At 42.7% G+C, this 27,872-nt stretch overlaps 1 protein-coding gene across 1 annotated transcript in view; it reads left to right on the forward strand.

The window, feature by feature from the left end:
• Nucleotides 1–3,972: 3,972 nt before the first annotated feature.
• The window catches only part of CFAP221 (cilia and flagella associated protein 221), a 120,095-nt gene continuing 96,195 nt past the window's right edge, over nt 3,973–27,872 (forward strand). Inside the window, exons 1-6 of the mRNA XM_011941714.1 lie at nt 3,973–4,045; nt 5,571–5,756; nt 8,511–8,611; nt 18,571–18,657; nt 18,807–18,905; nt 20,891–20,991. Of these exons, the coding sequence (XP_011797104.1) occupies nt 5,618–5,756; nt 8,511–8,611; nt 18,571–18,657; nt 18,807–18,905; nt 20,891–20,991 (527 nt within the window). The 5' untranslated portion in view covers nt 3,973–4,045; nt 5,571–5,617. The remainder of the gene's footprint in view (nt 4,046–5,570; nt 5,757–8,510; nt 8,612–18,570; nt 18,658–18,806; nt 18,906–20,890; nt 20,992–27,872) is intronic.

Below are 27,872 nucleotides of genomic sequence, written 5' to 3' on the forward strand. Positions count from 1 at the left end.
GGCGAGGTGGTGGGCGCCTGTAGTCCCAGCTACTTGGGAGGCTGAGCCAGGAGAATGGCGTAAACCCGGGAGGCGGAGCTTGCAGTGAGCTGAGATCCGGCCACTGCACTCCAGTCCGGGCGACAGAGCGAGACTCCGCCTCAAAAAAAAAAAAAAAAAAAAAAGAGTGTGAAGGATTTTTTTGCCAGCCACTGTGGCTTGCACTTGTATTCCTAGCATACTGGAAAGTTAAGGCAGGAGGATCACTTGAGTCCAGGAGTTCAAGACCAGCCTGGGTAACCTAGTAAGACCCTGTCTGTACAAAAAGTTAAAAAAAAATTAGCCAGGCATGGTGTCATGCACCTATAGTCCTAGCTATTCTGGGAGGCTCACCTGAGCCCAGGAGTTCAAGGCTGCAGTGAGCTGTGATGGTGCCATTGCACTCCAGCCTGGGCAACAAAGCAGGACCCTGTTTCTGTGGGGGAAAAAATAAGAGTGTTAAGGAAGTTGAATTTTATCTTCTGTACAATTTGAAACCACCAAAGAGTTTTAGGCAAGGAAATTAATGACTCTCCCTGTACTACTGAGGCTTATAGCTTCCATGCCTTTTATCACACTTGTCTCACTGCACTCATACGGCAGATGCTGTGACACCTTTGTGTTCTGCTCATTGTAAACTCTAAGTGAAATAAATGTGGACCACATAAATAAATTGATTAAATAATTGATTATCTAATACAGCTATAATTGTAAGGCTCCATCAGTTTAATGATTCTCAAACTTTAATGTGCCTATGAATCTCCTGGGGAATCTTATTAAAATGCAGGCTTTGTTCCAGTAGCCTGAACCAAATTCTGGGATAGCCCAAAACTCTGCATTCCTAACAAGCTCCTGTGCCACAGTTTACACCTTGAGAAGTAAGTGTCCAGAAGTCATTATATGTCAGTTGTTTTCAGTTGGAAGAAAGAGAAAATGGAATGCAAGGACCAAACAGATAGAAGTGAAATGATATCATCCAGGCCCAGGGTCTCTCTGTCTCCTTGTTCTCCTGTCCTTGTCACCTCTTTAACACTCGGGCCCCTCATGGCCTCTGATGGCAGCTGCAATTCCAGAATCACTTCCTGACACTCAGAAGTCCAGAAGAAGAAAAATACTGTATCTATGTATATCTTTCTTAGGAGAAAGAAAGTCTTTTCTAGACCCCCAGAACCCTTTTCCTGTCCCTGTGACCAGAATGGGGCTACGTATCCAACCCTAACTAAATCACGGGCAATGTCGGCAAGGGGATTGGGAATTCCATACTTGGCCTGGATTGCATTGTTTTGTTTTGTTTTGTTTTGTTTTGAGAAAGGGTCTCTGTCACCCAGGCTAGAGTGCAGTGTCATGATCATAGCTCACTGCAGCCTCCAACTCCTGTGCTCAAGCAATCCTCCCGCCTCAGCCTCCTGTGTAACTGAAACTACAGGTGTGAGCCACCACACTGGGGTAATTTTAAAAATTTTTCGTAGAGATGAGGTTTCACTATGTTGCCCTGCCTTCTCTCAAACTCCTGGGCTCAAGTGATCCTCCCATCTCAGTATTTCAAAGTGCTGGGGATTACAGGCATGAGCCACCACACCTGGCCTGACCTAGATTAATCAGAGTCTACTGTTAGAACTGGGAACTGGTGAGAAACTTGAGTAAAGCTGTGGTTCCATTAGAAAGAAAGTGGAAGTAGGCAACCAGCAGTGTCCACTACACTATAATATTCAATTGGATTTACTGCTTATATGGAGACCTATGGGTTATCTATACATAATAGGAACTTCGGTGATTTTTCTCAAGAAAGTTAAGTACAAATGAAAAAGTGCTACCCAATATCCATTAAGAAGTACATGGAGTTTAAGGCAGAAAAATTGCCTGAGGCCAGGAGTTCAAACCTAGTCTTGGTAACACAGGAAGACCCCCACCTCTATAAAAAATTAAAAATAAAGAAGTATATGAAAACAAATATCTCGTGATTTGTGCTGGATGGAGAGGTCTGGGACTGTGGGAAGCACAGTACTTGTTCTGAAATCTACAGCTTTGGGCCAAGAAAACAGAAGGAACTAAAGCAACCTACTCTATAAACAAATGAATTGTTTCACCCCCTTGGCCAACAGTTACTGAGTAATCAATATGGACAAAGAACTGTGTCAAAGCGGCTGGGTGCGGTGGCTCATGCCTGTAATCCCAGCACTTTGGGAGGCCGAGGCGGGCGGATCACCTGAGGTCAGGAGTTTGAGACCAGCCTGGCCAACATGGTGAAACCCTGTCTCTACTAAAAATACAAACAATTAGCCGGGCGTGGTGGCGGGCACTTGTAATCCCAGCTACTCGGGAGGCTGAGGCAGGAGAGTCGCTTGAACCTGGGAGGCAGAGGTTGCAGTGAGCCGAGATGGTGCCATTGCACTCCAGTCTGGGCAACAAGAGCAAAACTCTGTCTCAAAAACAAAAAGAAAACACTGTGTCAAGGACTTTGGGAGATCCTAAGACAAGGTACAGTTCCCTCCCTTAGGAATTCTGCAGTTTAAGTCACAGACATGAATCATGTTGGGTCAATATAGAGACAAAGATGGCGGAACAAGGGGTTATGGACGCCCAGAGGAGGGAAAGAGTCCTTCTGGACTGGTGGCTTAGGAGGAGGGTGGGGAGGAGATGAGACCTTATCTAGAGCTAGCCTTGAAAGATGGGGAGATTTTTAGTAAGTAATAATGGTGGGGGACAGAGAAGAATTGGAGAATGGGAAGATGGAAAAAATGAACATTTCTCATTGGGAAAGAGCAGGGAGGGAATATACGCATCCAGCACAAGTGGCAATGTAGCAAGACAGGTACCCTCACTGGACTCTTGCTATACCCTCTCATCAACATGAAGCCATAAATAACATCAAGCAAGTATCAAAGCCGTACAAGCAGGCAGTGAGACAAGGACAATTCCTGGGAAAAGAGAAGCTTGAGTTGTCTTTGAAAAAAATAATGTTCATGGATGAGCAGGGTGGAATGGACAGGGCAGGAGGTCAGAGGAGCGGGCGCGGTTTAATGTTTACAACCCCTAAATATCAGTATCAAGGACAGAAACAGTTTCTTCAATGAATAAATTGCAACAACTAAAAAAAGAGATGCAAGAGGAATCTGTTGATGAAAAGACACCTAAAAGACTCGTCAATCTATTTCAATATACAAATTGTATTTGAATTCTTAAATATCAGTATCAAGGACAGAAACAGTTTCTTCAATGAATAAATTACAACAACTAAAAAAGAGATGAAAGAGGAATCTGTTGATGAAGAGACCTAAAAGACACATCAATCTATTCCAATGTGCAAAATGTATTTGAATTCTGATTCAAACTCTAAAAATAAATATGGCATGAGATAATTTGAAGATGTTAATAAATTATAATTTCTAAGGTATTGTGGTTATGTTTTTTAAAAGAACGCTTATCTTTTGGAGGTATATTTTGAAATATTTATTGATGAAATGATATCTGGGATTTTCTTCAAAATAATACTAGGAGTCAGGGAAAGATACGGATGAAACAGGATTGGCTAGGGTTTGATCATCGTTGCAGCTGGGTGTTGAAGGTCTATTTTACCAGTCGGTCTGCCTTTGTGTATGTTTGAAATTTACCGTAACAGAAAATGTAAAACAAACTACAAGAAAGTGGGCATCAAGAGTGATGCCGGTCAGGTGAAGCCCCGCCCACTGGCTCCGGCGGCTCCGCCCCGTCCGGCTTCTCTCCCGCGCTCCGCTCTTGCAGGGTTCCAGTGTGTGGTGTTTCCAACTTTCTCATGTCCCCTCGGAAATCCATTCGCATCTCATGCCATAAGTCGCGCTGTCAATTCTTGGCCAGGCCCGGCAAACTGCTCCGAGCTCCCAGGAGTCACCCGCCGCCTCTGGTGCTGTCCCGCAGCCGCCCGGCTCCCCCGCCCTGGGGCGTTTGGTCGCGTCCGGCCGCCAGCCCTGGGAGCGCGTCCGCGTCGTCATGGCGACGCTCCAAGCAGGCGCCGGCGCCGGCCGAATCCGGCCCGGGAACCACCTCCAGGGTGAGCGGCCTGGGACCTGGGGCCGGGGTAGCCCAGGGTCAGCCGCTGGGGCGCCGCAGGCGGTGTCCAGCCGCAAGTCGGCCGTCCCTTGGGTCCGAGGAGAGGTCGGGCCCGGAGGGTGACATGAGGATGGTAGGGGGGCGGTGCACGGGCCTGGGGCGACCCTGACCCTTAGCAGGAGTAGAATGAAAGGTCGCGGAGGGGAGGAGGTACTTGGCGGGGGTGAGAGGGCCTGCCCGGAAGAGGATGGGGCGAGGGGACGAGGGTGCGGCGGTGAGACCCGGAGCCAGGCCTTCCGGGGCGGTGGGCTAGCCGGCGTGTGGGCGGCGTGGAGACCGCCTGGCTTCCGGGTCTGCCTGAAGCACAGGGGATGTGAGGCTCCGGGAGGAGACGGGCTGCAGGGTGAGCCTAGGGCGGGCGTTGAAAGGCTGGAGGGAAGGGAAGCAGGTGAGGGGAGGGCCATGCAGCCGTCAGCGATGCTATGAGAGGTGGTGCGAGGGAAGGGGAGAACTTCTTCCTGAAACTGATTGTTAAGCGCCTCCTTCCATAGATACACTGCGTGTCGCTTGATGCTGTCCGTCTCGGGAGTCTGAAGCTATGAGTCTTCTTCAGAAACAACAAAACCAAAAAAACACATACAGATCCACACTGTTTAACATTCCATCTCAGAGGCTTCACCGACCAGCCCCATGGCTTGTACAAGGGCCCCAATTTAAGAGATTTAGTTGTGGAATATATAAGGGAATGTGAGATTTGTAAAATGTTCTTAAAGGGCTATAAATTATTAACACCAAATTAGTAGTAGAAGCAGTGATTGCTAAAGAATGTTAAAGTGTGTTGGGATCACTGTGAACTTCATGAAGAAAATGGAACTTAAAATGAGTGTGATAAGGGAAGGCAAGTCGGACACAGGGTTTGCCATGAACTGAGATCCACAGAGCTGGAATGCACCCATGTCTGGCACCTGGCTGGCCGTAGGTTTTACCCCCTCCTCCTCACCCCCTCCTCATCACCCCCCTCCTCATCACCCTGTTAGCAGAGGGATGGAGGAGGGTAACTCTGAATGCCAGTGTCCTGTAAACAGTGCCTTCAAGTGTTAAAGACTTCCATAGTCACATACTCTAAGAAACTCATTTGGAGAAATCTCTGAAAGAAAAGTCTTATTTAACTGTCTACATCAATATTTTCCAAATTTGTTTGACCGAGAGCCTTTATTTTTCCCTTCTCGGGCTCCTGCGATGAGCTCAAGAAGCATCTCAGAAGTACATTTCAAGAAAAGCTCCTGGGGAGAATCAAGGACCACAGAAGGGTTTGGAGCAATGGCATGACATTGGGTTGCGATGGGTTATGTAAGAAGATTAATGGGACAGCCATGTGTGGGAATGGAATGGCCCGCAGAGAGGAGAGCCAGGGAGGGCATGAACCACAGTAAACCACACAGAGAAGAGGTACATTTATCAAAGAAAGAGAAAAAAATGTGCATGGTTTCTCATGGATGATTATACTGCTGCTCTTTCCTCCCCAGGACATGACCTTTGGCTCTAAAAAGAAGACTCCATTTTTCATGAGAAAATGGCAGTGGTGAATACCCCCAGCAGAGGACTAAAGAATGCTGAAGAACCCTTTAATAATGCATCGCCCCAGCTCTTGAAGGACCTAGTGGAGGAGCCGAAGAAAAGAAAAGAAGTACCTAATCACCTCCTGGAATCAAGTAAGTGGCTAGAAGACAGATTTGCTTTACAACTCACATCTTCACAGGCGAGCCAAAGTCCAGAAAGCACAATGGGATTTTTAGTGCAGATTTATCTATATCATTTTATAGGCTTATATGAATTTTTATTACTAAGAACAGTCATTCTATTTATATCCATCTGCTTAACTGATAGATTTTTGTGGAGTATGTAAATTAATCAAGTTCTTTTGCTTCCACTTCTTCTAATGTCTTTCCTATCTGCTCCCCCTGTCTTGCGTGTCACGTTCAGTGGGCCACTGGGACTCCTCCCCCACCACATTCTCCTCCTGTCAGTTTGCTTTCTAAAATCCTGGCTGGCTCTTATCCCTAATCTGCTCAAACTCCCAACAGTCCCCCTTTGCATACAGAATAAAGTCACAATTCCTTTGCTTGGCCCCCTTCACTGTCTAAACTGAACCTGTCCACCGAGCACCATCCCCATCGCCATGCCCCACTCATTTCTAGCTCTGGCTACATGAGGTTCTTTCCTGCCCTTCGGACCACATGCATTTTAGACCTTTTTGCCTTTTCGTGTACATATCCTGTAGCCTGGAAAGCCTGAGAAATCCTATAGCTATTATGGAAAAGGATAATCATTTTGCCTACATTCTTTCCATTCAATCCACACAACAATACATCATGAGGTAGGATCTATTTACCTTTTACTCTTGGAGAAGGTGAAACTCAAAGAGACCACATGATTTCCCCAACATGGCACACCTAGTAAATAGAGAGCTGGTGTTCAGCCACCAGAGCCCTGGCTCTAGCTCTTAACATGCTTGGTTACCCACCACTCATCTTTCAAAGCCCATGTCAAATGTGGGGACATAATACTGTATTTGGATATGGTTCTGTTGTCACTGTAGAACTTGTCAAATGAAAATTGATATACTTGACCATTTCTGGGCATTAGAAGAAAAATGCCAGTTTTATATCTACTTTGTGGCTCTAAAATAAAATCTTTCAACATTAAAAACATTATAGAATAGGCTGGGTGCGGTGGCTCACTCCTGTAATCCCAGCACTTTGGGAGGCCAAGGTGGTCGGATTATTTGAGGTTAGGAGTTTGAGACCAACCTGAACAACATGGTGAAACCCCAACTCTACTAAAATACAAAAATTAGCTGGGTGTGGTGGCAGGCACCTGTAATCTCAGCTACTTGGGAGGCTGAGGCAGGACAATCACTTGACCCCAGGAGGCAGAGGTTGCAGTGAGCCAAGATCGTGCCACTGCCCTCCAGTCTGGGTGACAGAGCGAGACTCCCTCCCTCTCAAAAAAAGATAATCAATAAATAAAAGTAAATAAATTTTTAAAATTACAGAATATGGTAATTTCAATGCTTAAAAATGACCAAATAATAACCTACAGAGATCATCAGTTCCCCTACCACACCAGCCTTAACCCATTCTAGCTGTTCAGTTTGACCCAAGTGGATGACAGTGACAGCTCACCTGGTCAGATGTACTCTAGAATTATGATGATCAAAGGGGTGGGGTGAGGGTGTCTGTGCTTCACAAGATTTGGATGCAAAGTCAAATGCTATCATTTGTAAGAAGGTGGACAGTACATTCATGAGGAAGGCAGATTACTGGTTGCAATCCGACAGACCTGGGCTTGATTTTTGGTTTGTTTGTTTGTTTGTTTTATGTTCTTTTGAGACAGAGTGTTGTTCTATTGTCCAGGCTGGAGAGCAATAGTACAATCACAGCTCACTGCAGCCTCGATCTTCTGGGCTCAAGTGATCCTCGCACCTCAGCCTCCCATGTAGCTGGGATTACAAGCGCACACTACCACACCCAGCTAATTTTAAAATTTTCTGTAGAGAGATGGCCTCACTGTGTTGCCCAGACTGGTCCCAAACTCCTGGGCTCAAGCGCTCTTCCTGTCTCAGCCTCCCAAAATGCTGGGATTACAGGTGTGAGCCACCATGCCTAGCTTTGATTTTCGATTACCAGCTGTAGGCAAGTTTCTTAACCTTGTTAAGTCTTACCTCCTTCATCTGTAAAGTAGAAATAATACCTACCTCAAAGGGCTGGAGTGAGAATTATAAACAAATGTATGCATACCACTGCCTGGCACAAAGCACGTACATAGAGTGGGTTCTCAGTACCTTCTCCACACGTTTGCTGCTGCCTAAATAAAGAGCTGGGAAAATTTTTGTAGACCTAAACACTTTTGTGAGCTCAGCCATTTAAAAGGGACATTCACATGACACCAAAAGCAGTTTGAGACTTACCGTTCCGAGTGCTAACTTTTCAGAGCTTTAAGTTTTAGTATTACTCTACATCACATTGTAATTCTAATCAGAGGAAATCAAATAAAAGTTAAATACATAGTAATAAAATTAACTGTGTGGTATTTGAATCCTTTGAGCTGGGTATTCATTACGTAGTAAGTAATCTCAGTGCTAGGCAGAGCCATGTGCTCTTTATGAGCTGGTGTTTTACGACAAAGACGTGTACAAAATGTGTGAAGAGCAAATTCTTTCACTAGGTAACAATCTGCCTGAATTTGTATTGTTATGATAGTATCTCCCAAGTGATGTTTAAAAATAGGGAGAAGGAGTTCAGTGTATTTAGAACAGATAATTAATCTTGTTGACAGCTGGATCCAATGTCTACAACTTTCATATGCTTAAAATGCCCTAAATTAAATAAAGCTATGTTAATAAGGATCAACTTTAATATTTTCTTTGATGTCTCATGATGTGCTTATCTACATTGTTTTTATAGAGGTTTATGCAAAACTTGTGAATAATAAGGTCATACAGGCCAGACCTGGCATAATACATTTTGGAGGCTATCAAGTAGAAAAACAGCACCAACAGATTCTGGTAGGTACTTTTTAAATGGGATAATTAATCATCATAATGAAGTGACACAAATGTTCTGAATTTATATTATTCACTTATCTAAAGAACAGCATAATCAGCCGTAGTGCAAGTGTAAATTGGGCCAGAAAGGTAGTTCGATGATGAGAAACTTTAAGGTTGCATCAGTGTCTTGGACAAGTTACTTTCCTCCTGCCAAAGGCTCCCCTCGCACTCTTTCCAAATATGTGTCATTGCTGAGTGACTCTTAGGGGCCAGGTGCTGTGCTTCGTGATTTACATGATTTAATTTAATCCTTATGCTAGCTCTGTGGAGGCTACATTATTCCTCTCATTATATATATAGGTGAGGAAACAGAGATTCCTAAAGGTTAAATAATTTATTCAAAGACACAAAGCTGCTAAGTGTCAGAGGCAGAATTTAGCTCCTGGGCTGCCTTTCTCCACATCACTCTTGCTCCAGGCCTGTAGCACCAGGAAGAGGGGTGTCCCTTTCCTACGAAGCTCCAACCAGGGCTTCCTTTTACCTGTTTGGGTCAGATGTCCATGCCTAATCAGTCACTCTGGCCAGAGAGAATCAGTCACTCTGGCCAGAGAGAATTTGTCTAGGTCCAGGGAGGCAGGGGTCAGCCCCACTGAACAGGCTCCTGAAGAGACAGCTGAAGGGCTGGACTGCGAAGGAACCAAAGCCTATAGCAACTGCGGCTTAGCACAGAGCCACACGGAGGCCCAGCCCTTCCTGGGTCCCCTTCACTGACCTGGATGTTGACTGGGGTGGGCTCTGCCTTACTTCAGGGGCCCACCTAAGCATCCTGTGCACAAATGGACCTGAACAATCTCAGTGACTTCACCATGATCCCCCAGTCATGCCTGGCAGGACTTCTCAGAACTACTCCAATTCGGCCCTAGATCCAGGCCAAACTGTCCCCATGTATTGTTAGGGAGGGGCGGAGGTGGGCTCTTTTTACATGTGCCCTCTGAGACTCTGCCTTTGTGTGTGATGGCCCTCCTCTGGCCCTGTCTCCAGCCAGCACAAGACTCCACTTTTAGATGTACAACATTCTTAGAAGCCGTGTCTTAAGGTAGATCATTTTAAGAACGTTCTAATTATCACGTTCAATTGTTTAGAGTGAGGCAAAACACTGGAGGAAACTGACAAATAGTAAAGTTATTGGGAAGGAAATTTCTCTCAGGAAGACCCCAAAGAACAGAGGAGAACACAGTTTCCATGAATCCTTATACAATGAAGTGAGTAGCGAGAATGGGTGAGGAGGGGAACCTGTTAGGTGCCAAGTATTTCCTCTTAGGAAAAGGGCTAGGATTTGAACCTGTTATTAGGAACTTCACCCATCAACCTCCAAGGTCACATTTCTTACAACACAGTATCAAAGACCAAAGTTAATGATTCATTTTGAAGCCTACTGATGCTGGTTATAAGGTTTGCTGTCTATGCTGTGGTAGGATAGATCTAAAATAATTATGATTCGTAATTACTCATTGTTTATAAATGAAATATATGCCAAAGGCTAAGATAAAATTTTATTACTTGCTCCTTATCCTTTCTTTCTTTTCTTACTGCTTTATTGAGTGATCATTTATCATCATAAATTTACCCATTTACAGTATATATACAATTCAATAATTTTTAGTATCTTCTCAGAGTTGTGCAACCATTGCCACAATCTAAGTTGAGAATATTTTTATCACTCGAAGCAGAAACCCCACACCCACTTTCAGTCCCTCCTCATCCCCTATTCCCATCCCACTCCCACCCTAGGCAATCACTCATCTAGTTTCTGTCTAGAGATTTGCCTCTTCCTGGACATTTCTTGTGAATGCAATCATACAATACAAGGTCTCTTGTGACTGACTTCTTTCACTCAGCATAGTGTTTTCCAGGCTCATCCAAGTCATAGCATGTAGCAGTACTTCATCCCCTTTACGACTGAACAGCATTCCATTGTGTGGATAGATCACATTTGCTTTATCCACTCACCAGCTGATGGATGTTGGGTTGTTTCCACATTGGGGCTATCATGAATGATGCTGCTATGAACATTCATGGGCTTGCTTTTGTGCACATATTTAGCATTCTCTTGGAGATATACATAGGAGGAGCATTGTTGGGTTATTGGTTTGTTAGCTTCCTGTGGCTGCCATACCACAAATTTAGGGTATTAAACAAACAACTAATAAAGTTGTAAAGACTTACTCCTGTGTTTTCTTCTAAGAGTTTTATAGTTTTAGCTTTCGTATTTAGACCCATGGTTTATTTTGAGTTAATTTTTATGTATTGTGTGAGGTAAGGGTTCAACTTCAATCTTTTGCATGTTCTACCATTATTTGTTGAAAGGACTATTCTTTCCCCTATTGAATGGTCTTGGCTCTCTTGCTGAAAATCAATTTACTGTAAATGTAAGGGTTTATTTCTGAACCCTCAGTTATACTCCACTGATCTATACGCCTGCACCTACGGAAGTACCACACTTCCTTACCGTAGCTTATGGTAAATTCTGAAGTCAGGAAGTGCGAGTCCTCCAGTTTTTTTCTTTTTCAAGACCACGCTGGTTATTTTGGGTTCCTTGTAATTCCAAATGAATTTTAGGATCAGCTTTTCAATTTCTGCAAGAATCCTTTTGGGATTTTGATGGGAATTGCATTGAATCTGTAGATCAATTTGGGGAATGTTGCAACCTTAAGAATATTAAGTCGCAATTCTTTTTTATGATAAATGTTTTATAACTTTTGTCACTAGCCTTAGGATATGTTCCACCTGTGTGGGTTCGGAAGATGATGGCTCACCTTCCCTCAAATAGACTCCCCTCAGAATTACATAGGCATAATTAGCTTGCTAAGAGTCCTGTAGTTTCAGGAGATATTGACATTTTTTAAATGATGGCAACTGTTAGAGTGAATAATGAACTGGTAAGTTAAAAAGTTGCTATATCAAAAAAATTAACAACATAACACTTTTGGGTCACAGCACAGCTTTTTAAAACCGGCCTCTTTTTTTTTTTGCTTACTATAATGTTAGTGATTCCAATAGTGTTACTAAACTTAAAATTATTTTAGCCTCCTCATAATTTTCATCATATTATTGTACACTTTACTTCTTTAATTGGTCTCTTTTTTTGCATATTACTTTGTTATCTCTAACGAAGTTGTACTGTCTGGTTGATGTTACCTTGTTTCTAATAGAGTTAAGGGTTTTCTTCTGTTTAATTCCACACACAGTTGGTGAGAGTCCCCATTACATGCCAAACAAAGTGTTGAAGCATTATGGGAAATGCTAAGGTGAATAAAATCAAGGAGTTTTCCAAGTAGCAGAAAGTGTTTCAAAACCACCAAATAACTCAGACATGAGACTAGGCAAGCAAGGTGGCATGAGGAAGTCAGAAGAAAATGTTCTGTAGAGAAATGTTTCACCTCTGTAGGAGGGTGTTAGAGGCATGTGGAGGAGAGGCCATTAAGGATAGCCCAAAAGCTAAGTAGGAAGTGGGAAGAAGGCATTCGGGGCCCAGAGGAAGACATGCAGGGGCTCGAGTTGAGCCAACAAATGGCCTATTTGGAGGCTGGTTTGCCTGGATGGTAGGGCTTTGGAGTGGGTAATGGAGAAGGTGGGACATGTGGGTTGGGACAAGAATATCAACGTAAGGAGTGTGCATGTGATTCAGAAAGCAGCAGGAAGTTAAGGAAGTATTTTTGGGCAGGGTTATGATGCATTTGAGGAAGATCAACTTAATGGAATTTTAGAGGATGATGTGGTTCTTTTCTTTCATTAGCATCCCCTAGGGAAACATGAAGGAGAGAAACTAAATACTAAGGAATAAGATTTTGTCAGGTAGGATTGAGCTTTGGAAGATGGCAGCCATCACAATGTCTAAGATTCCTTTGTCCTCCCAAGAATCAATTTTGACTTCCTTCCTTTGTGGATGATTTCCTCCCCACTTAGAATTCGTGGGGAGCAAGGGAGTATGGTTTAGTTATTGAAAAAGGCATGAAGCCTCAGCTCGGCTTCATTCTGCTGCAGAATGGAGGCCATGTCTGTCTTTCATATTGCTGCTTCCCTGGCACCTCGTGCAGTGCCTGAGTGAAGGCTCCCAACAAGCACTTGTGAGTGAAGGATGTGGAACTCACTTGATTATAAGAGTTGTGAGGTTATTAGAAGAGTGGCAGAGGCTCACTAATTCCAAGGAAACACAGTGTAAAGTCTAGGTGGTCATATTGCTTCTATCAGACATTACATCAAACAGAAATAGATAAAAGCCAAGTGATTTCATCTTAATGACATTCTCGGAAATCTTGGAAGAGCCAGCCCCCAGTTTCCACTGGCAAATTGAAGCGGGAGCTTAAGGCAATTGCCTTGAAATTCTTGCCAAACAAGGTGGAAAATCCAACAACTGCTTTTATCTTGGTTTTGCTACAGCAAACTATGCAAATTGCCCAAGAATGGAATGGCTGAATGTGTATTTAAAACCACAAATAAATTGTTCATTAACATTTCAGATCAATCCAGCTCTGGCTGAAGGATCTGAAACATTTTGCTCGCATTCATATTGAGATCAGTGTTTCAATTTACTTTAAAATTTGAAATAATGGTCCCTGGTTTTCTCAAAGCCAAGACCCCTTAAATTTGTTTTTACCTTTGTGGAGTGATTTGGTCCTGGAAATTATTAAGTAAATAATCCATCACTTTTCTTTCAAGACAACCAGTGTTGCTGTTGCCAGCCCGAAACAAACTTGTTAGCCTAAAAAGTCTTATCTTAAATAAATGAACAGTTTCTTCTGGCTTTGTCAAATAATAATATTTGTTTTTATATTACTTTACATTAGAGACCTGTTCTATTACAGCCTTAGACACCCCCAAGATCTTGCTTCTCAAAATCAGGGCCATGAATCCCAGTGGCTGCTCAGAGTGTGGGGATGGGAGAATTGAAGCCACAGTATAAACATAGCACATCTTTCTAGAGCATCAATTTCACTCTTACATTTTGGAGAAATGCAATAGAGAGCAAAATTTTAGAGCAAATGCATGACGAAGATGCATTTTAAAATAAAACACTTTAAAGAACTTACAAGGCTGCTTGAATTTTGTCCCCAGATCCCTCATGTTAAGTATGAACCCTCTTTGAGAAGCTGTGCCACTGAGCTTACAACTTGCAGGCTGAAGTGTTGTGTTTGAAGGTTAGCCCTGACCCACTCCAAGCCAAGACTTCACTGGAGGGCAGGTTCTGCCGTTCCCTCTAGAAGGGGGAGAATAGACTCTTCTGAGGAGACGCAGAAGGGAGCCTGAAGCAGCATGGGATTGGGGGTGAAGAGAGCTGGGAGCCCTCTTGAGGAAATTCCTGAGTAACAGCTGTTAAACCACACTTGATGTGTGGTTGATGGTTTTTGTGGGGTTTTTGTGGAGTGGGAAGCGGTTCTGAAAAACTCTAGAAGGGGCTGAATTTCACTTTGGAGTAAACATGGTGCCCTGCGGAGGCAGCACCAAGGAAACGGGGATCCTCAGGCCAGCAGAAGGTCAGCTCCCAGGGGAACAGAGATCCCAGAGGGACTGGGAGGTCTACTGACCCAAAACTGAAACACAGGGTAGGATTTTAGGCAATTTTATCTTGCCTAAGGGTAACGTTGGGTTGCTTGTGTTTTGTTATGTTTTCAAATAAACTATTCGTATTAATTTAACGTGCACTCTCTAAGCACTTGATTCGTTTTCCCAAGGTTTGTTTTTCCTTTGAATGATAATTATTTTCCCCAGCTTTAGTTATAAATGGAAAGGCAGGACTGGCATTTTATCTCTGAAGGGATATTATTTATAATGATCTAAAAATAAAGCTGATCTGCTGATAAAGTATAAAAAGAAAGATAGGAAATGCAGGCTGGGCACTGAGATGCGCTGAGCCATCAGACAATAGGATGTAGTGGAAAGAGCCCTAGCCCAGAGCTGGAGACCGGGTTCTAGGCCCAGGTCTTCCACTCACCCTGTGGCATGGACAGTTGCAGGTCACTGCGTCTTCATGAAATAAGGACGTTGCACAAAATGGCCTCTGCAGTCTTCCTGGGCTCAGACAAATCTTTAATAGGACAAAGAACATGGATGATTATGGGAAGCAATGAGTACAATGAGTACTTGCAACCAAAAATTGAGAAATGCAAAATTAATAAAATCTTCCTGTTTTGGAAGTCAGCCTTTTGGATGTTGACTTTGTTTACTAAAGCGTAGAGAATAAGCTGTTCATTTTTTGCTATAATTTGTCATGTTTTGTTGTTGTTTTAAGTTCATTGAAAAAGCTCATTGGCACAATGTCCCCTGGAATTGTCTTAGGCATTATTTGGTGGAAATATCCCTGCCCGCACCATCACTGTGTCTGCTGACTGCCTTCTCTGCCATCTGCCATGTGGATCACAGCTCACTGCAGCCTCAAACTCCTGGGCTCAAGTGATCCTCCCACCTTCGCCTCCTGAGTAGCTGGGATTACAGGCATGAGCCACTGCACCCAGCTACCCAGGCCTTCATTCTCCACTAGTCTCCGTTTCACTTCAGATCTCAAACAGAAGCTGAACATTTTCTTCCTGTTTCTGAGCTCTTATTAACTAAATATCTATATTTTTGTTTGAGTTTGTTGTTTCTTATTTCTCTGTTGATCCAAATGAACAATTCCAGATCAAGAATCTTTTAACGGTGGACATGGGAAACTATAGTCAAATAATGTATCTTTTACTATCACAAATTGAATCTATGTTATTCTTTAAGAAAATCATCTAGTATTTTCTTATTGCTAATTTTTTTCTTTTTCTGTTTTTTTTTTTTTTTTTTTGAGACAGAGTTTCGCTCTTGTTGTCCAGCCTGGAATGCAATGGCGTGATCTCGGTTCACTGAAACCTCCACCTCCTGGGTTCAAGCGATTTTCCTGCCTCAGCCTCCCTAGTAGCTGGGATTACAGGCTCCCACCACCACGCCCAGCTAATTTTTGTATTATGGGGTTTCACCATGTTGGCCAGACTGGTCTCAAAACTCCTGACCTCAGGTGATCCACTTGCCTTGACCTCCCAGAGTGCTGGGATTACAGGTGTGAGCCACTATGCCTGACCCTCCTATTGCAGATTTTTTACCCACTTGACAATATAGATATTATGTCATGAATTCTAGCATGCCCCCTTCATGTTCAAATGGGTAGTGGTTAGATTTGGATTTGCTCTGACACACTCAGGTTGGAGGAAAGGTAAGGTCTCTTTATTTGTCCATAGGTGCTGGCTGGATCTCCAGTCTTGGGAGTTTAGGTTCCTGTCTTCCTTGGGACCATTCAGGAATACTGGAAAAATGGAGCCAACCCAGCAGCTTGGAGGACAGATCTCTGTTCTGGTCTTCTGCCCATATTGTTGCTTGTTGGAAACTGACCTAAGCCAGTGAGCTTATTGCTAATTGTCAGGCAGATATTGAGAGTCTGACCCTGACAGCATGTGGGAGTCATAGGTCCACTCCTCAGCAGCCTTGCTACCGGTGGTCTGCTGCAGCGAACAGGTCTGAGAAGATACTCTGCAACACATATGAACACTTACTAGCAAGCAGGCAGAAAGATCATTGTGTTTGTAATCTCACAAAGTCCCAGCTATAGCTCCTGGTGGGGAGGCTTTGATGGCAGCAGATGTGACAACTGGCTGACCGAATACTTTAGTAAAGTACAGAGCATGGGGCCTGGGAGGGAGGCCGGGGCCCTTGAATGTCATTCTAAAGGATATTGGTCTTTTGCGCTCACCAGATTCTCATACCCCTTTTGTTTGAGAGTGGAAATGCCTGGATAATATTTCTAGTTAATCCATAGATTCTGAGTATCCTTTCTGCTAATATAGAAGACTCTCCAGAATGAACTTAGGTGGCATAATTGAAACACTCTGGGGGCTGCCTCTGGAGTGTAGATGCTGGGTTAGGATCCTTCGGTGCTCACAAAGCACTCCTAGAGGCCGGTCGCGGTGGCTCATACCTGTAATCCCAGCACTTTGAGAGTCTGAGGCAGGTGGATCATGAGGTCAGGAGTTCGAGACCAGCCTGACCAACATGGTGAAACCCCGTCTGTCTCTACTAAAAATACGAAAATTAGCCGGGCCTGGTGGTGCACACCTGTAATCCCAGCTACTCAGGAGGCTGAGGCAGGAAAATCACTTGAACCCGGGAGGCAGAGACTGCAGCGAGCCGAGATCGCGCCACTGCACTGCAGCCTGCGCAACAGAGCAAGACTCCGCCTCAAAAAAAAAAAAAAAAAAGCCCTCCTAGAGTGCAGATTGCTCATTTCCTCTGAGCTTAACCACTCCCAGGGTGCATATTAAAACCAGTGTATACACCCTTGTTTGTTGCAGTGTTCTTACTGAATTATTTTTAAGTAATAACAGATGACAGAACCACTGCTGCTTCCAGTTCTTCCTGGACTCCAGCTTGAGAACTTCACAGCCCTCCCCCAGTGAGAAGCATGGAGACAGAGCTCTTTGTTAAGGTTCCAGGCCTGGAGCTGAGTGGCCCCTCTCCATCCTCAGGCGGGTCCTGTCACCCCAGGACTCTGAGTGTGATGGACTCAGCACACCTCTCCTCCCAGCCTCTCTCACAAGAGCTGCTCTCATGAGTCTGGCCCCTGGGAACTCATCCCTTCACCAAGACTGCCCATGTGCAGGACCCCTTGGAGGCCAAGAGAGGCCTGGGAAACTTTGTGTTTGGGCTTTTAACAAGTTTTGTAAGAAAAGGAAGATACACCAAAACAGGGTCACAAAAATTGTAGTGCTTTAAGAATGTTCGCATGTAACACATAAGAACGTTTTAAACACGTGCATGACCAGACACAGTGGCTTATACCTGTAATCCCAGCACTTTCAGAGGCCAGCGTGAGAAGATCCTTGAGCCCAGGAGTTCAAGACCAGCCTGGATAACATGGTGAGACCCCATCTCTACAAAAAATAAAAATTAGCTGGGCATGATGGCGCATGCCTATAATCCCAGCTCCTCAGGAGCAAAGGCAGGAGGTTTGCTTGAACCCAGGAGTCCAAGGCTTCAGTGAGCTATCACTGTGCCACTACACTGTAACCCGAGCAACAGAAAGACCTTATCTCAAAAATAAAAAAATAAAAAAGCAACAACAAAAAAACCACAGGCACACACAGTGTACCCTCGTCAGGAGAGAATGTCTAAAGTCTTACTTAGAGCACTGAAGAATGTCAGGCCTCAAGCAATGGGCCTTCCAAGCCCCTGGGACAGGCCCAGCCTCTGGCCTAGACTTCAGAAACCAAAGGTCTCTTAACCTTCCCCTGGCCCAGGCAAAGCCCAGATCCCCAGATTTCAAAGTTCTTGCGTCCCTTTCAAACAAAGGAAGGAAAAACACCTCTCTCCTCAGAGACCCAGCTGACGTATCCACCAGACGATCCTGCCTCTCCTGTCACTTTCAGAGAATTCCCGCCCTCGACTTCCTTTTCATCTGCCCAGGCGTGGATTGGAGGCTGTCAAAGCCATGTTCCTTTTCCTGACTTTCTGATAGTTTCAGTGTCCTCTGGCCCCTAAACCAGTGGCATGTAATTAGAGAACCTGTAGGAGTTGGTGCCTGCCTTCTTAGCTCCATTGAATCACAGGACTAAATTGAGTTCAACAAAAAGCACTTGCAGTTATGTTCAGGACTGTGGGGAGGGGGCTCTAAAGGATGCCAAGTCTCGCGCTGGGGTTGGGGGAGGAGGTACTGCAGGCTTTGGTATTGTTCCTAAGGGGGAAAGTGGGGACAAGGGGAATGTTCTATAATTCTTGAAATGGTGTGTGTTGTGTTTATTATTCTTCGAATGGTGTATGACGTATTTCAAATCTTTTAAAAAGTTAAAAAATACAGGATATCTCCTCATATTCTTTCAGGAACAGATGAAGTCTACATAAATGAGATGAACATGCAAATAAATAAAGCCGTGTATTTCCTCTGAATACTTCTTTTTCTCTCGCAGCATCTGGTCAATGTTTCCAACAAAGACACAAGTGTTCATATTTTACCCCCGCAAACCAAATACTTTGAGATCAATTATGTAAGAAAGGTAAGTGTCATTGGTTTCCCTGTTCTCCCACGGTGTGGTTGTCTGCGTCTCAGGCCTGTGGAGGGTGGATATGTGGCGTGTTGTCACCCCTGGTGCTGCTGTCTGTGCAGTCCGGGGCTTGTCCCGACAAGAGCCCACCTGTCTTCCAGGAACGCCACCTGGTCCCTGGCTTGTCCCTCACGGTCACCGTTACATTTTCTCCAGATGAGTGGCGATACTATTATGACTGCATCCGCATTCACTGTAAGGTGGGTCTCTTAACATTGCTCTTTTTTTTGATGGTGGGTTAAAACTTACATTCTCAAGGGTGGCAGGAAGAGAGGTGGAATGACCACTGAGAGCTTTCTTGGCCCAGTACCGGGTGTTCCCCGGGTCACCAGTGTGACTGGTGTGCAAGGCTTGTTGCCCAGTGACATGGCCCAAGATGGGAAAGTGTCAGGCTGCAGAGGACCTGGACAGAGTCAGGAGATGCTGTTCGCTGCAGGCTTCCCACTGCCCTGTGCCTAAAGCTTCATCTATCTTGTGGTGCTGGCAGTTGCGGAAGCCTTTTCAAATAACTTTAACATACTCCCGTAAATACTAGGTTGAAAAACTAACAACCATCCAAGTTATGATTATAAACACCAGCCACTGGCCTATGCCTGGGATTGCCCACAGAGGCAGTCCTGGTGCAGGGATGGGGGTGGTTCCGGGAGGTGGGAGCTGTTTGAGTTCTTCTGAGCCTTTCCTAGGTCACCTAATTCATCCTTTGGCCTCCAGCCAGAGCTGCTGTCATTCCTTCTCTTAACACTGTCCCCTCTGCCCCTCCCTTTGCTCTATGGTCCAGACCCAGTCTTCAGCTTGAGAAGTCCTTAGGTTAACTAAATTATTGATGTTTCAAAACCAAAACAGAAGAGTATACAGTAGTAACAAATGAGTTTCTACTATTGTTCTTTTTAAGCAATGCTTTTATTTCTCACAATCTGTACAATAAGGTGACTTGCCTTGAAAGCATTTCACTTTTTCTTTCCAAAAAAGTTATAAAAATTTGCAGAGTTAACTTTTGTAAATTGATAGTGTTGTCTCTGACTCACATCATCATAATAGAGATGCATTTCCACAGGGGGAGGGAACGAACCTTAGACCCAACATACCCACAGTAGTATTTTAGATCAAGAAGCGCATTTCCTTAAGAATGTGGTAGACCATTTTTATTTTTTTGGAGTTTCAATTAAAAAAAATAAAAATGTCCGGGCACAGTGGCTCATGCCTGTAATCCCTGCACTTTGGGAGGCTGAGGCAGGTGGATCACCTGAGGTCAGAAGTTCAAGACCAGCCTGGCCAACATGGTGAAACCCCATCTCTACTAAAAGTACAAAAAATTAGCCAGGCCTGGTGGTGCACACCTGTAGTCCCAGCTACTCTGGAGGCTGAGGCAGGAGAATCACTTGAACCCAGGAGGTGGAAGTTGCGGTGAGCTGAGGTTGCACCACTGCACTCCAGCACTCAAAATAAAATAAAATAAAATAAAATAAAATAAAAAATAAAAACAAAACCAGAATATTGCTTTCAGATGGTGGAATATTCTGCGCTGAGCAGAAGAAGAATCCCTAGAACAGGCGTTGTATAAAATGCCAGGACACATTTCCTGTTACTACCAAATAATGCTAATAATAATACCTCACTTTTATGCAGTACCTTTGACTTTTTAATGCCATCATCTGCTTTAATTCTTAAAAATGCCTGTAAGAAAAGATGTGATTATCTCCATTTTGCAAAGAAAGAAACTATACCTGGAGAGCCTAACAGTCCTTCTGAAGGTTAACGTCCTACGAGACAGGAAGCAGGTTTCTCTGCCCTCTTGCCGATGCATTGTTTTCTATTCTGTGCTGTCTGGATCAGATGACTCTGTGCTGGTTCTCTTTTTCTTGGGCCACTAAAGATTGTGTTTCTTCATAATTTTCTGAAATAGAAGCAGATAGATTACTGTCTTCATATCTCTCTGAGGCGTCGTTATCTTTAGCGTCCTTGGATAATAGTGAACATCATTTCAATAAAGAGTACTTAAAATTTTCTATGCTTTGTTTTTGGCTAAGAAAACTCAGTATTTCTAATGTTGTAGTTAAGTGCCGAAGTTTCTTAAGGAGATATTTTTTAATGATAGAAAACAAGATAAGAAATAAAGCATCTACAAGTTTGTCTAAAAGTCGTAGTCTTCAAAATGTTAAACTTGACTTTTTCTGATTAATTTTAGGGAGATGACACTTTGCTTGTTCCTATTCATGCCTATCCAGTAATGAACTCACTGGACTTTCCTTCATTTATAAATCTGTCAAATGTTCTACTGGGTGAAAGGTGAGTTACCAAAATGTCAACAAAATGTATAGGATGTGAAAAACTAAGAGATACTCATACAAAACCTTAGACTTTTGTTTTTCCTAATGGAAGTTCATCCTTCCACCTGAAATAGACTGGACTTGTCATTGTAAAAGGCCAAAAAAACAAAACAAGAAAAAAAAGCAAAAACAAAAACCAAACATGAGTCAAAAGATCATAAGCAAGAAGGGGAATTTATTGGGTCAATTAACAGAAAGGTGCAGGCCAGGTGGATCTTCAGGTGCCTCTGGGTCTAGGGATTTAAATCCAGTTGCAGGAGCCTGACTCTCCCCATATCTTAGTTCCACTGTCTTGCACTTCATTCTCAACAGGTCCCCTTCATGGGGGCAAGATAGCCTCCAGGAGCTCCAGACATTAGCCTGGGGATGGGGTGATTGGAGAGGGTGGAGAGGTTGGTGATATTCAAGCAAAACCCCAGGACTGAGGCTTATCGGACCAACCTGGATCATATACCCATCCATTAACCAATCTATTTTTGAGATGAAGGCAAAGACAACAGAATTTCACTACAGAAGCCAAGGCTCAGATTCTCTCCTTTTTTTGGGAAAATGATGAATGATTCCAATATAACTTAAGGAATGTCTTGTTCTTTCAGTAAATACTAAATGTCTACTACCAGGCATAGTGCTGTCTGTCCCTAGATGGATATTGAGCTGTTAGATATTGATATATAGTTGCCCTTCAATGTCCATAGAGGATTGATTGGTTCCAGGACCCCCCACAGGGTCCGTGGATGCTCTAGTCCTTTACATCAAATGGCATAGGCTGGGCTTGGTGGCTCACACCTGTAATCCCAACAGTGTGTGAGGATTTCTGTTTCTCCAACATTGTTGCTAACAATGAGAATTATCAGACTTCTGCATTTTTGGTGACTTTTACATTCTTAGCCCCATGCTCTTCCATTCTCTATTTATTTTCCCCAAAAAAGTCTGCAAGAACTCCACCACAGTACTTCCTCCTTCCCTCTCACCAACCCTTCCTATGTTCGCTCACTCCTCCTCAGTAGGTCTGTACAGGGACCCCAAGAGTTTAAATAGGTGAATCCTTCCTTGCAGGGTCCCCTCACTCTTTGAATTTTGAGAACAGATATTTCCTTTGAGTGGGCAAATATAGCAATTTTTATCAAAGTGGAAGTGGCAGGAAACAACTAACTCTGTAGTTCAGTAGTTCACTAATTCTTTTTTTTCTTCTTTTTTCCCCTCCATAAATTACTTTTTGTTTGGATCACAAGCCAGACTTATGAGTTCAGAACAATGATTTCTAAAACTGGTGAAAATAATATGCCTAATAACGCAAACATCAGCCTTGGGTTCTTAAAACAAAAATCTACCAACCTCCCTAGAAGCTGTTCCCAAGCTACTTTGTATATAATACCCTTCATTTGTAACCAGAATGAAGATTTCAGCTACACGGTTTATTTCACTGAGTTATTGTATATAATGATGTGATATTAAAAAAAAAAAATCTTTCAAAAGATAAGCACGCTACTCTTTTCTTCCAAACATAGGCAGCAGGCATAGCCTTCCAAGACTTCATGCCCTTAATGTAATGGCTTGTAATCAACTTTTAACTACTCAAACTGTGCTGTCCTACATTCAGTCCAAAATGCGTGGTAACAGGACAGGGGGTGACTACTGGAAAAGGCTTTCAGCTAAAGTGTTTTCTATTAATCCTAGGCTATCGTGGGGTTGAAGGTATCATTTGGATGGGTTCTTTATGCAGTATTCATTCAGTCAGTCAGTTAACAAACCTTTATTGAATGCCTGCCATGCGCCAGGCACAGTGTTAGGTTCTGAGGATGCAGAGATGATCAAGACCTGGTACCATGACTAAATAGACAGTTTCCATGCCTAATTGAGTGTATACTGAGAAGGGATGACCCGGCTTCATTGAGGTGAGTTGAGGGCAGGTAGGATGAGGAGCTCAGGCAACACTTCCAGGAGGAGAACATGTCTGAGCTGAGTTTGGAAATCTGACTAGAAATGAGCCAGCCAAAGGAGGGTGTGGAGTAGAAAAGAAGAGGAGGTGTTCCAGGAATCATCATCTGTAGAAAATTTTAAAACAATCAAGTCTACTAAAAGTGAGTCAGCTTTTGCATATTACCATGCACTGACAATTCTTAATATTGCCAATGATAAAATACTCCTCCCTGCAAGGGTGGACTTGCTGCTAGCCACTGCCTCTGATGCATGAGAAGCTATCACCTTAAATGCCAATCTCGCCTGTGGTCTCCAAGCTTGCCACTCTCATTTTTGTTGGTATCACAGCACTTTGTTTGCTGTGAGACCCATCGAGCCATCCCACTCTGTGCCAACTGCGGTCCAGCCTTCCTCCTTCTCTGCCTTAGCATGAGCACCCCCTAGCCCTTACCGACATGAGCACCCTCAACGTGGCTCCATTCCTGTCTGCAGGGGCAGCTTGTCATCGGATTATGGGCCTAGAAATGTGCACTTCTGAGTGCTGCCTCTCGGCACGTGTCCCAGCTACCTGGCGGCTGCTGAGCCCTACCTCACTGGTCTTTCCATCCTGCACACCCCGCTCAGAGGCAACTCCTGGGTCAGTGCCTCTTTTGGCTTCACCATCTACTTGTCATGGTGTCTTTCAGCGATGGGGCCTCTGACTGTGCTTGCAGGGTGGTGTTTTTTTCCTTCTAAGTTTTAGATTTTATTTTTATTGTATTGTATCAAAATATATGTAGCATAAAATTTACCATCTTAACCATTTTTATGACTATTTATCTTACCATAATAGGGCCTGGAGTTTTTTTGAAGACTTTATATTCTTATAGCAGTTTCATTCAAAGCAAAATGGAAAGGAATGTACAGAGATTTCTCGTATCTACCTGCCCCATGCATGCAGGGCTTCTCCTTATCAACAACCCCTACCCAAGTGCCATATTTGTTACAATCAATGAACCTACATTGAAAGATCATTATCACCCAAAGTCCATAGTTTAGGGTTCACTCTTGGTGCTGTATAGCCTATGGGTCTGGACAAATGTGTGGCATGTGTCTACCATTGTAGTATCATACAGAGTATTTTCACTGCTCTAAAAATCCCATGCTTCTCCTATTCATTCCTCTCTCAACCCCCACAAACCCTGGCAACCACTTTTTTTTTTTTAACTGTCACCATAGTTTTTCAGAATGTCATATAGTTGGAATCAGATAGTATTTAGTCTTTTTCTGATTGAATGCTTTCACTTAAAATATGCATTTAAGGTTCCTCCATATCTTTTTAGGGCTTGGTAGCTGATTTCTTTTCAGTGCTGTGTAATATTCCATAGTCTAGATGTACTACAGTTTATTTATTCATCCACCTACTGAATGGCATCTTGACAGCTTCTAAGTTTTGGTAATTATGAATAAAACTGCATTAAATGTCCATGTGCAGGTTTTTGTGTTGATGTAAGTTTTCAGTTCCTTTGGGTAGATACCAAAGAACATGATTATTGGATTGTATGGTAAAAGTATGTTTAGTTTTAAAAGAAACTACCAAACTATCTTCCAAAGTGTCTATAGTGATCTACTCTGATGATTTCTTTTAACTGCTACAGTTAGACTACTGATGTTCACAGTGATTATTATACAGTTCTATTAATATCTACCATATTTGTTAGTTTTGTATTTGTTGCCCTTGTACTTTGGTTCTTTTTGTCTTCCACTATTCATCTTCCTGTGGTTTTAACCATGTATTTATATGATTCAATTTTTTCTCTTTTCTTTTAGCACATCAGTTGTATTTCTTTGTTTACTTTTTTTAGTGGTTGCCCTAGAGTTTGCAATATGTATTTACAACTAATCCAAGCCACTTTGAAATAACACTGTACTGCTTCACAGATAGTTTGAGTACCTTAAAATGGCAAAATAATCCTAATTTCTCCTTCTCCTTTCATGTATAATTGCTGTCACTCATTTCACTTACATATATAAGCATACATAAGCATTATATATACACATATATGAATATTTGTACATATAAGATATATACATAAGAACACACAATTGAAATCATTATTGCTATTATCCTGAACAAATTGTTAGCCATTAGATCAATTAAAAATTTTTTAAAAAGTTTTAATTTTGCCTTCATTTATTCCTTCTTCAATGCTCTTCCTTTATTTTTATGTTTAAGTTCTGGGATACATGTGCAGGATGTACAGGTTTGTTACATAGGTAAACGTGTGCCATGGTGGTTTGCTGTACTATCAACCCACCACCTAGGTATTAAGCCCAGCATGCATTAGCTATTTTTCCTAATGCTCTCCCTCCCCTTGCCCCCCATCTCCTGATAGGCCCCAGTGTGTGTTGTTCCCCTCCCTGTGTCCATGTGTTCTCATTGTTCAGTTCCCACTTATACGTGAGAACATGTGGTGTTTGATTTTGTATTCCTGTATTAGTTTGCTGAGGATAATGGCTTCCAGATCCATCTGTGTTTCTGCAAAGGACATTATTTCATTCCTTTTTATGGCTGCATAGTATTCCATGGTGTATATGTACCACATTGTCTTTATGCAGCCTATCATTGATGGGCATTTGGGTTGATTCCATGTATTTGTTATTGTGAATAGTGCTGCAATTATTGTTGTTTCTTTCTTTACGTAAGTCCAAGTTTTGACCCGTATTATATTAATTTTCTCTAAAGAACTTCTTTTAACATTTCTTTCAAGGCAGGTCCACTGGCAACAAATTCCCTTTGACATTTTTGTCTGAGAAAGTTTTTATTTCCCCTTCACTTTTGAAGGATAATTTCACAGGGCACAGAATTCTGAGTCCGGGGTTTTTTTCTCTCAACACTTTAAATATTTCACTCCACTCTCTTCTTGCTTCCATGGTTTCTGAGGATAAGTCAGATATAGTTCTTATCTTTGTTTCTCTGTAGGGAAGGTTTTTTTCCTTCTGACTTCTTCCAGTATTTTTTTCTGTCTCTGGTTCTCTGTAGTTTGAAGACAATATGCCTAAGTGCAGGATTCTTTGCCTTTTTTTTTCCTTTTCTTTTGCATTTATCCTCCGTAGTTTGATGTCTGACATTCATTTATGGAAATTATTAGTCATTATTTTAAATATTTCTTCTATTCCTTTCTTCTCCATCTGGCATTCCCATTACCTGTATATTATACCTTTTGTAGTTGTCCCATCGTTTTGGATATCCTGTTTTTGTTTTTGTTTTTCGGTCTTTTTTCCTCTTTATTTTTCTGTTTTAGAAGTCTCTATTGATATATCCTCAGACTCACAGATTCTTTCCTTAGCTGTGTCCGATCTGCTAATAAGTCTATCAAAGGCATTCTTCATTTCTGTTATTATGTTTTTGACCACTAGAATTTCTTTTTTGTTCTTCTTTAGGATTTCCATCTCTCTGCGTACACTTCCCATTCGTTCTTGCATGCTGTCTACTTAACCATAGAGCCCTCAGCATATTAATTATGGTTGTTTTAAATTCCCTGTCTGATAATTTTAGCATTTCTACCATGTCTGGTTCTGATGCTTCCTTTGTCTCTTCAAACTGTTTTTTGCCTTTTCGTATGTCTTGTAATTTTTCCTTGATAGCCAGGCATCATGTACTGGGCAAAAGGAACCGCTGTAAACAGACTTTTGTAATGTGTTGGTAAAGTCACAGCAGGAGGATATTCTACAGTCCTATGATTAAGGCTCAGTCTTTTAGTGAGCCTGTGCCTCTGGACTGTGAACTTCACAAGTACTTCTTAGTTGTCCCCCACCCGCTTAGGTGAGACAGAATGGCTAGTGGGCTGGAGCTGAGTCTTTCCATTCTCCCATGTGAAGACTAGAGCTAGCTAGAACTGGGTATTTCTCTTTCTGATTTCACAGCATGAACAAAGACACACTTATACTTTCCAAAAAAAGTCTTATTCAGGTATAATTCACATATTATAAAATTTGCTAATTTAAAATGTACAATTCACTCTTTTTTAGTATATGCAACTATCACCACATGCAAGTTTAGAACATTTTTATAACCCCCCCCCAAAAAACCCATACCAACTACCCATATCCCACCCTCAAACTTTCCAGCCTCAGCCAAACCCGAATTTACTTTCCATCTCTATAAATTTGCCTGTTCTGGGCATTTTATATAAATGGAACCATACAACATGTGGTCTAGTGTGACTGATTTCTTTCACTTAGCAATCATGTTTTCAAAGGCCATCAACTTGTAGTTTATGCAACTCAAATCACTACTTCATTCTTTTTCATTGCTGAATAACATTTCATGTAATGGATATAACACATTTTATTTATCTATTCATCAGTTGATAGATATATGGGTTGCTTCTACTTTGGGGCAATTATGAATAATGGTGCTATGAACATTTGTGTATCCGTTTTTATGAGGATACATATTTTCATTTCTCTTGGTAAATACCTAGAGGTGGAATAGTTAGGTCATATGTTTCATATTTTGAATGACTGCCAGACTGTTTCACAAAGTGGCTGTACCATTTACATTCCCACCAGCAATGTATGAAATTCCAGTAGCACTTACACTGTTAAATTAGTATAACAACCACCCCCCCTTGTTTTTTTTGAGCTGGAGTTTCACGCTTCTCACCCAGGCTGGAGTGCAGTGGTGCAATTTCGGCTCACTCAACCTCTGTCTCTTGGACTCAAGTAATTCTCTTGCCTCAGCCTCCCGAGTAGCTGGGACTACAGGCACGCAAACCACACTCAGCTAATTTTTGTGTTTTTAGTAGAGACGGGCTTTCACCATGTTGGTCAGGCTGGTCTCAAATTCCTGACCTCAGGTGATCCACCCACCTCGGCCTCCTAGAATGCTGGGATTACAGGCGCCAGCCACTGCACCTGGCCAACAACCACTTTTTT

This window comes from Colobus angolensis, unplaced genomic scaffold (genome assembly GCF_000951035.1).
Source record: "Colobus angolensis palliatus isolate OR3802 unplaced genomic scaffold, Cang.pa_1.0 Scaffold20, whole genome shotgun sequence".
Lineage (NCBI taxonomy): Eukaryota > Metazoa > Chordata > Mammalia > Primates > Cercopithecidae > Colobus > Colobus angolensis.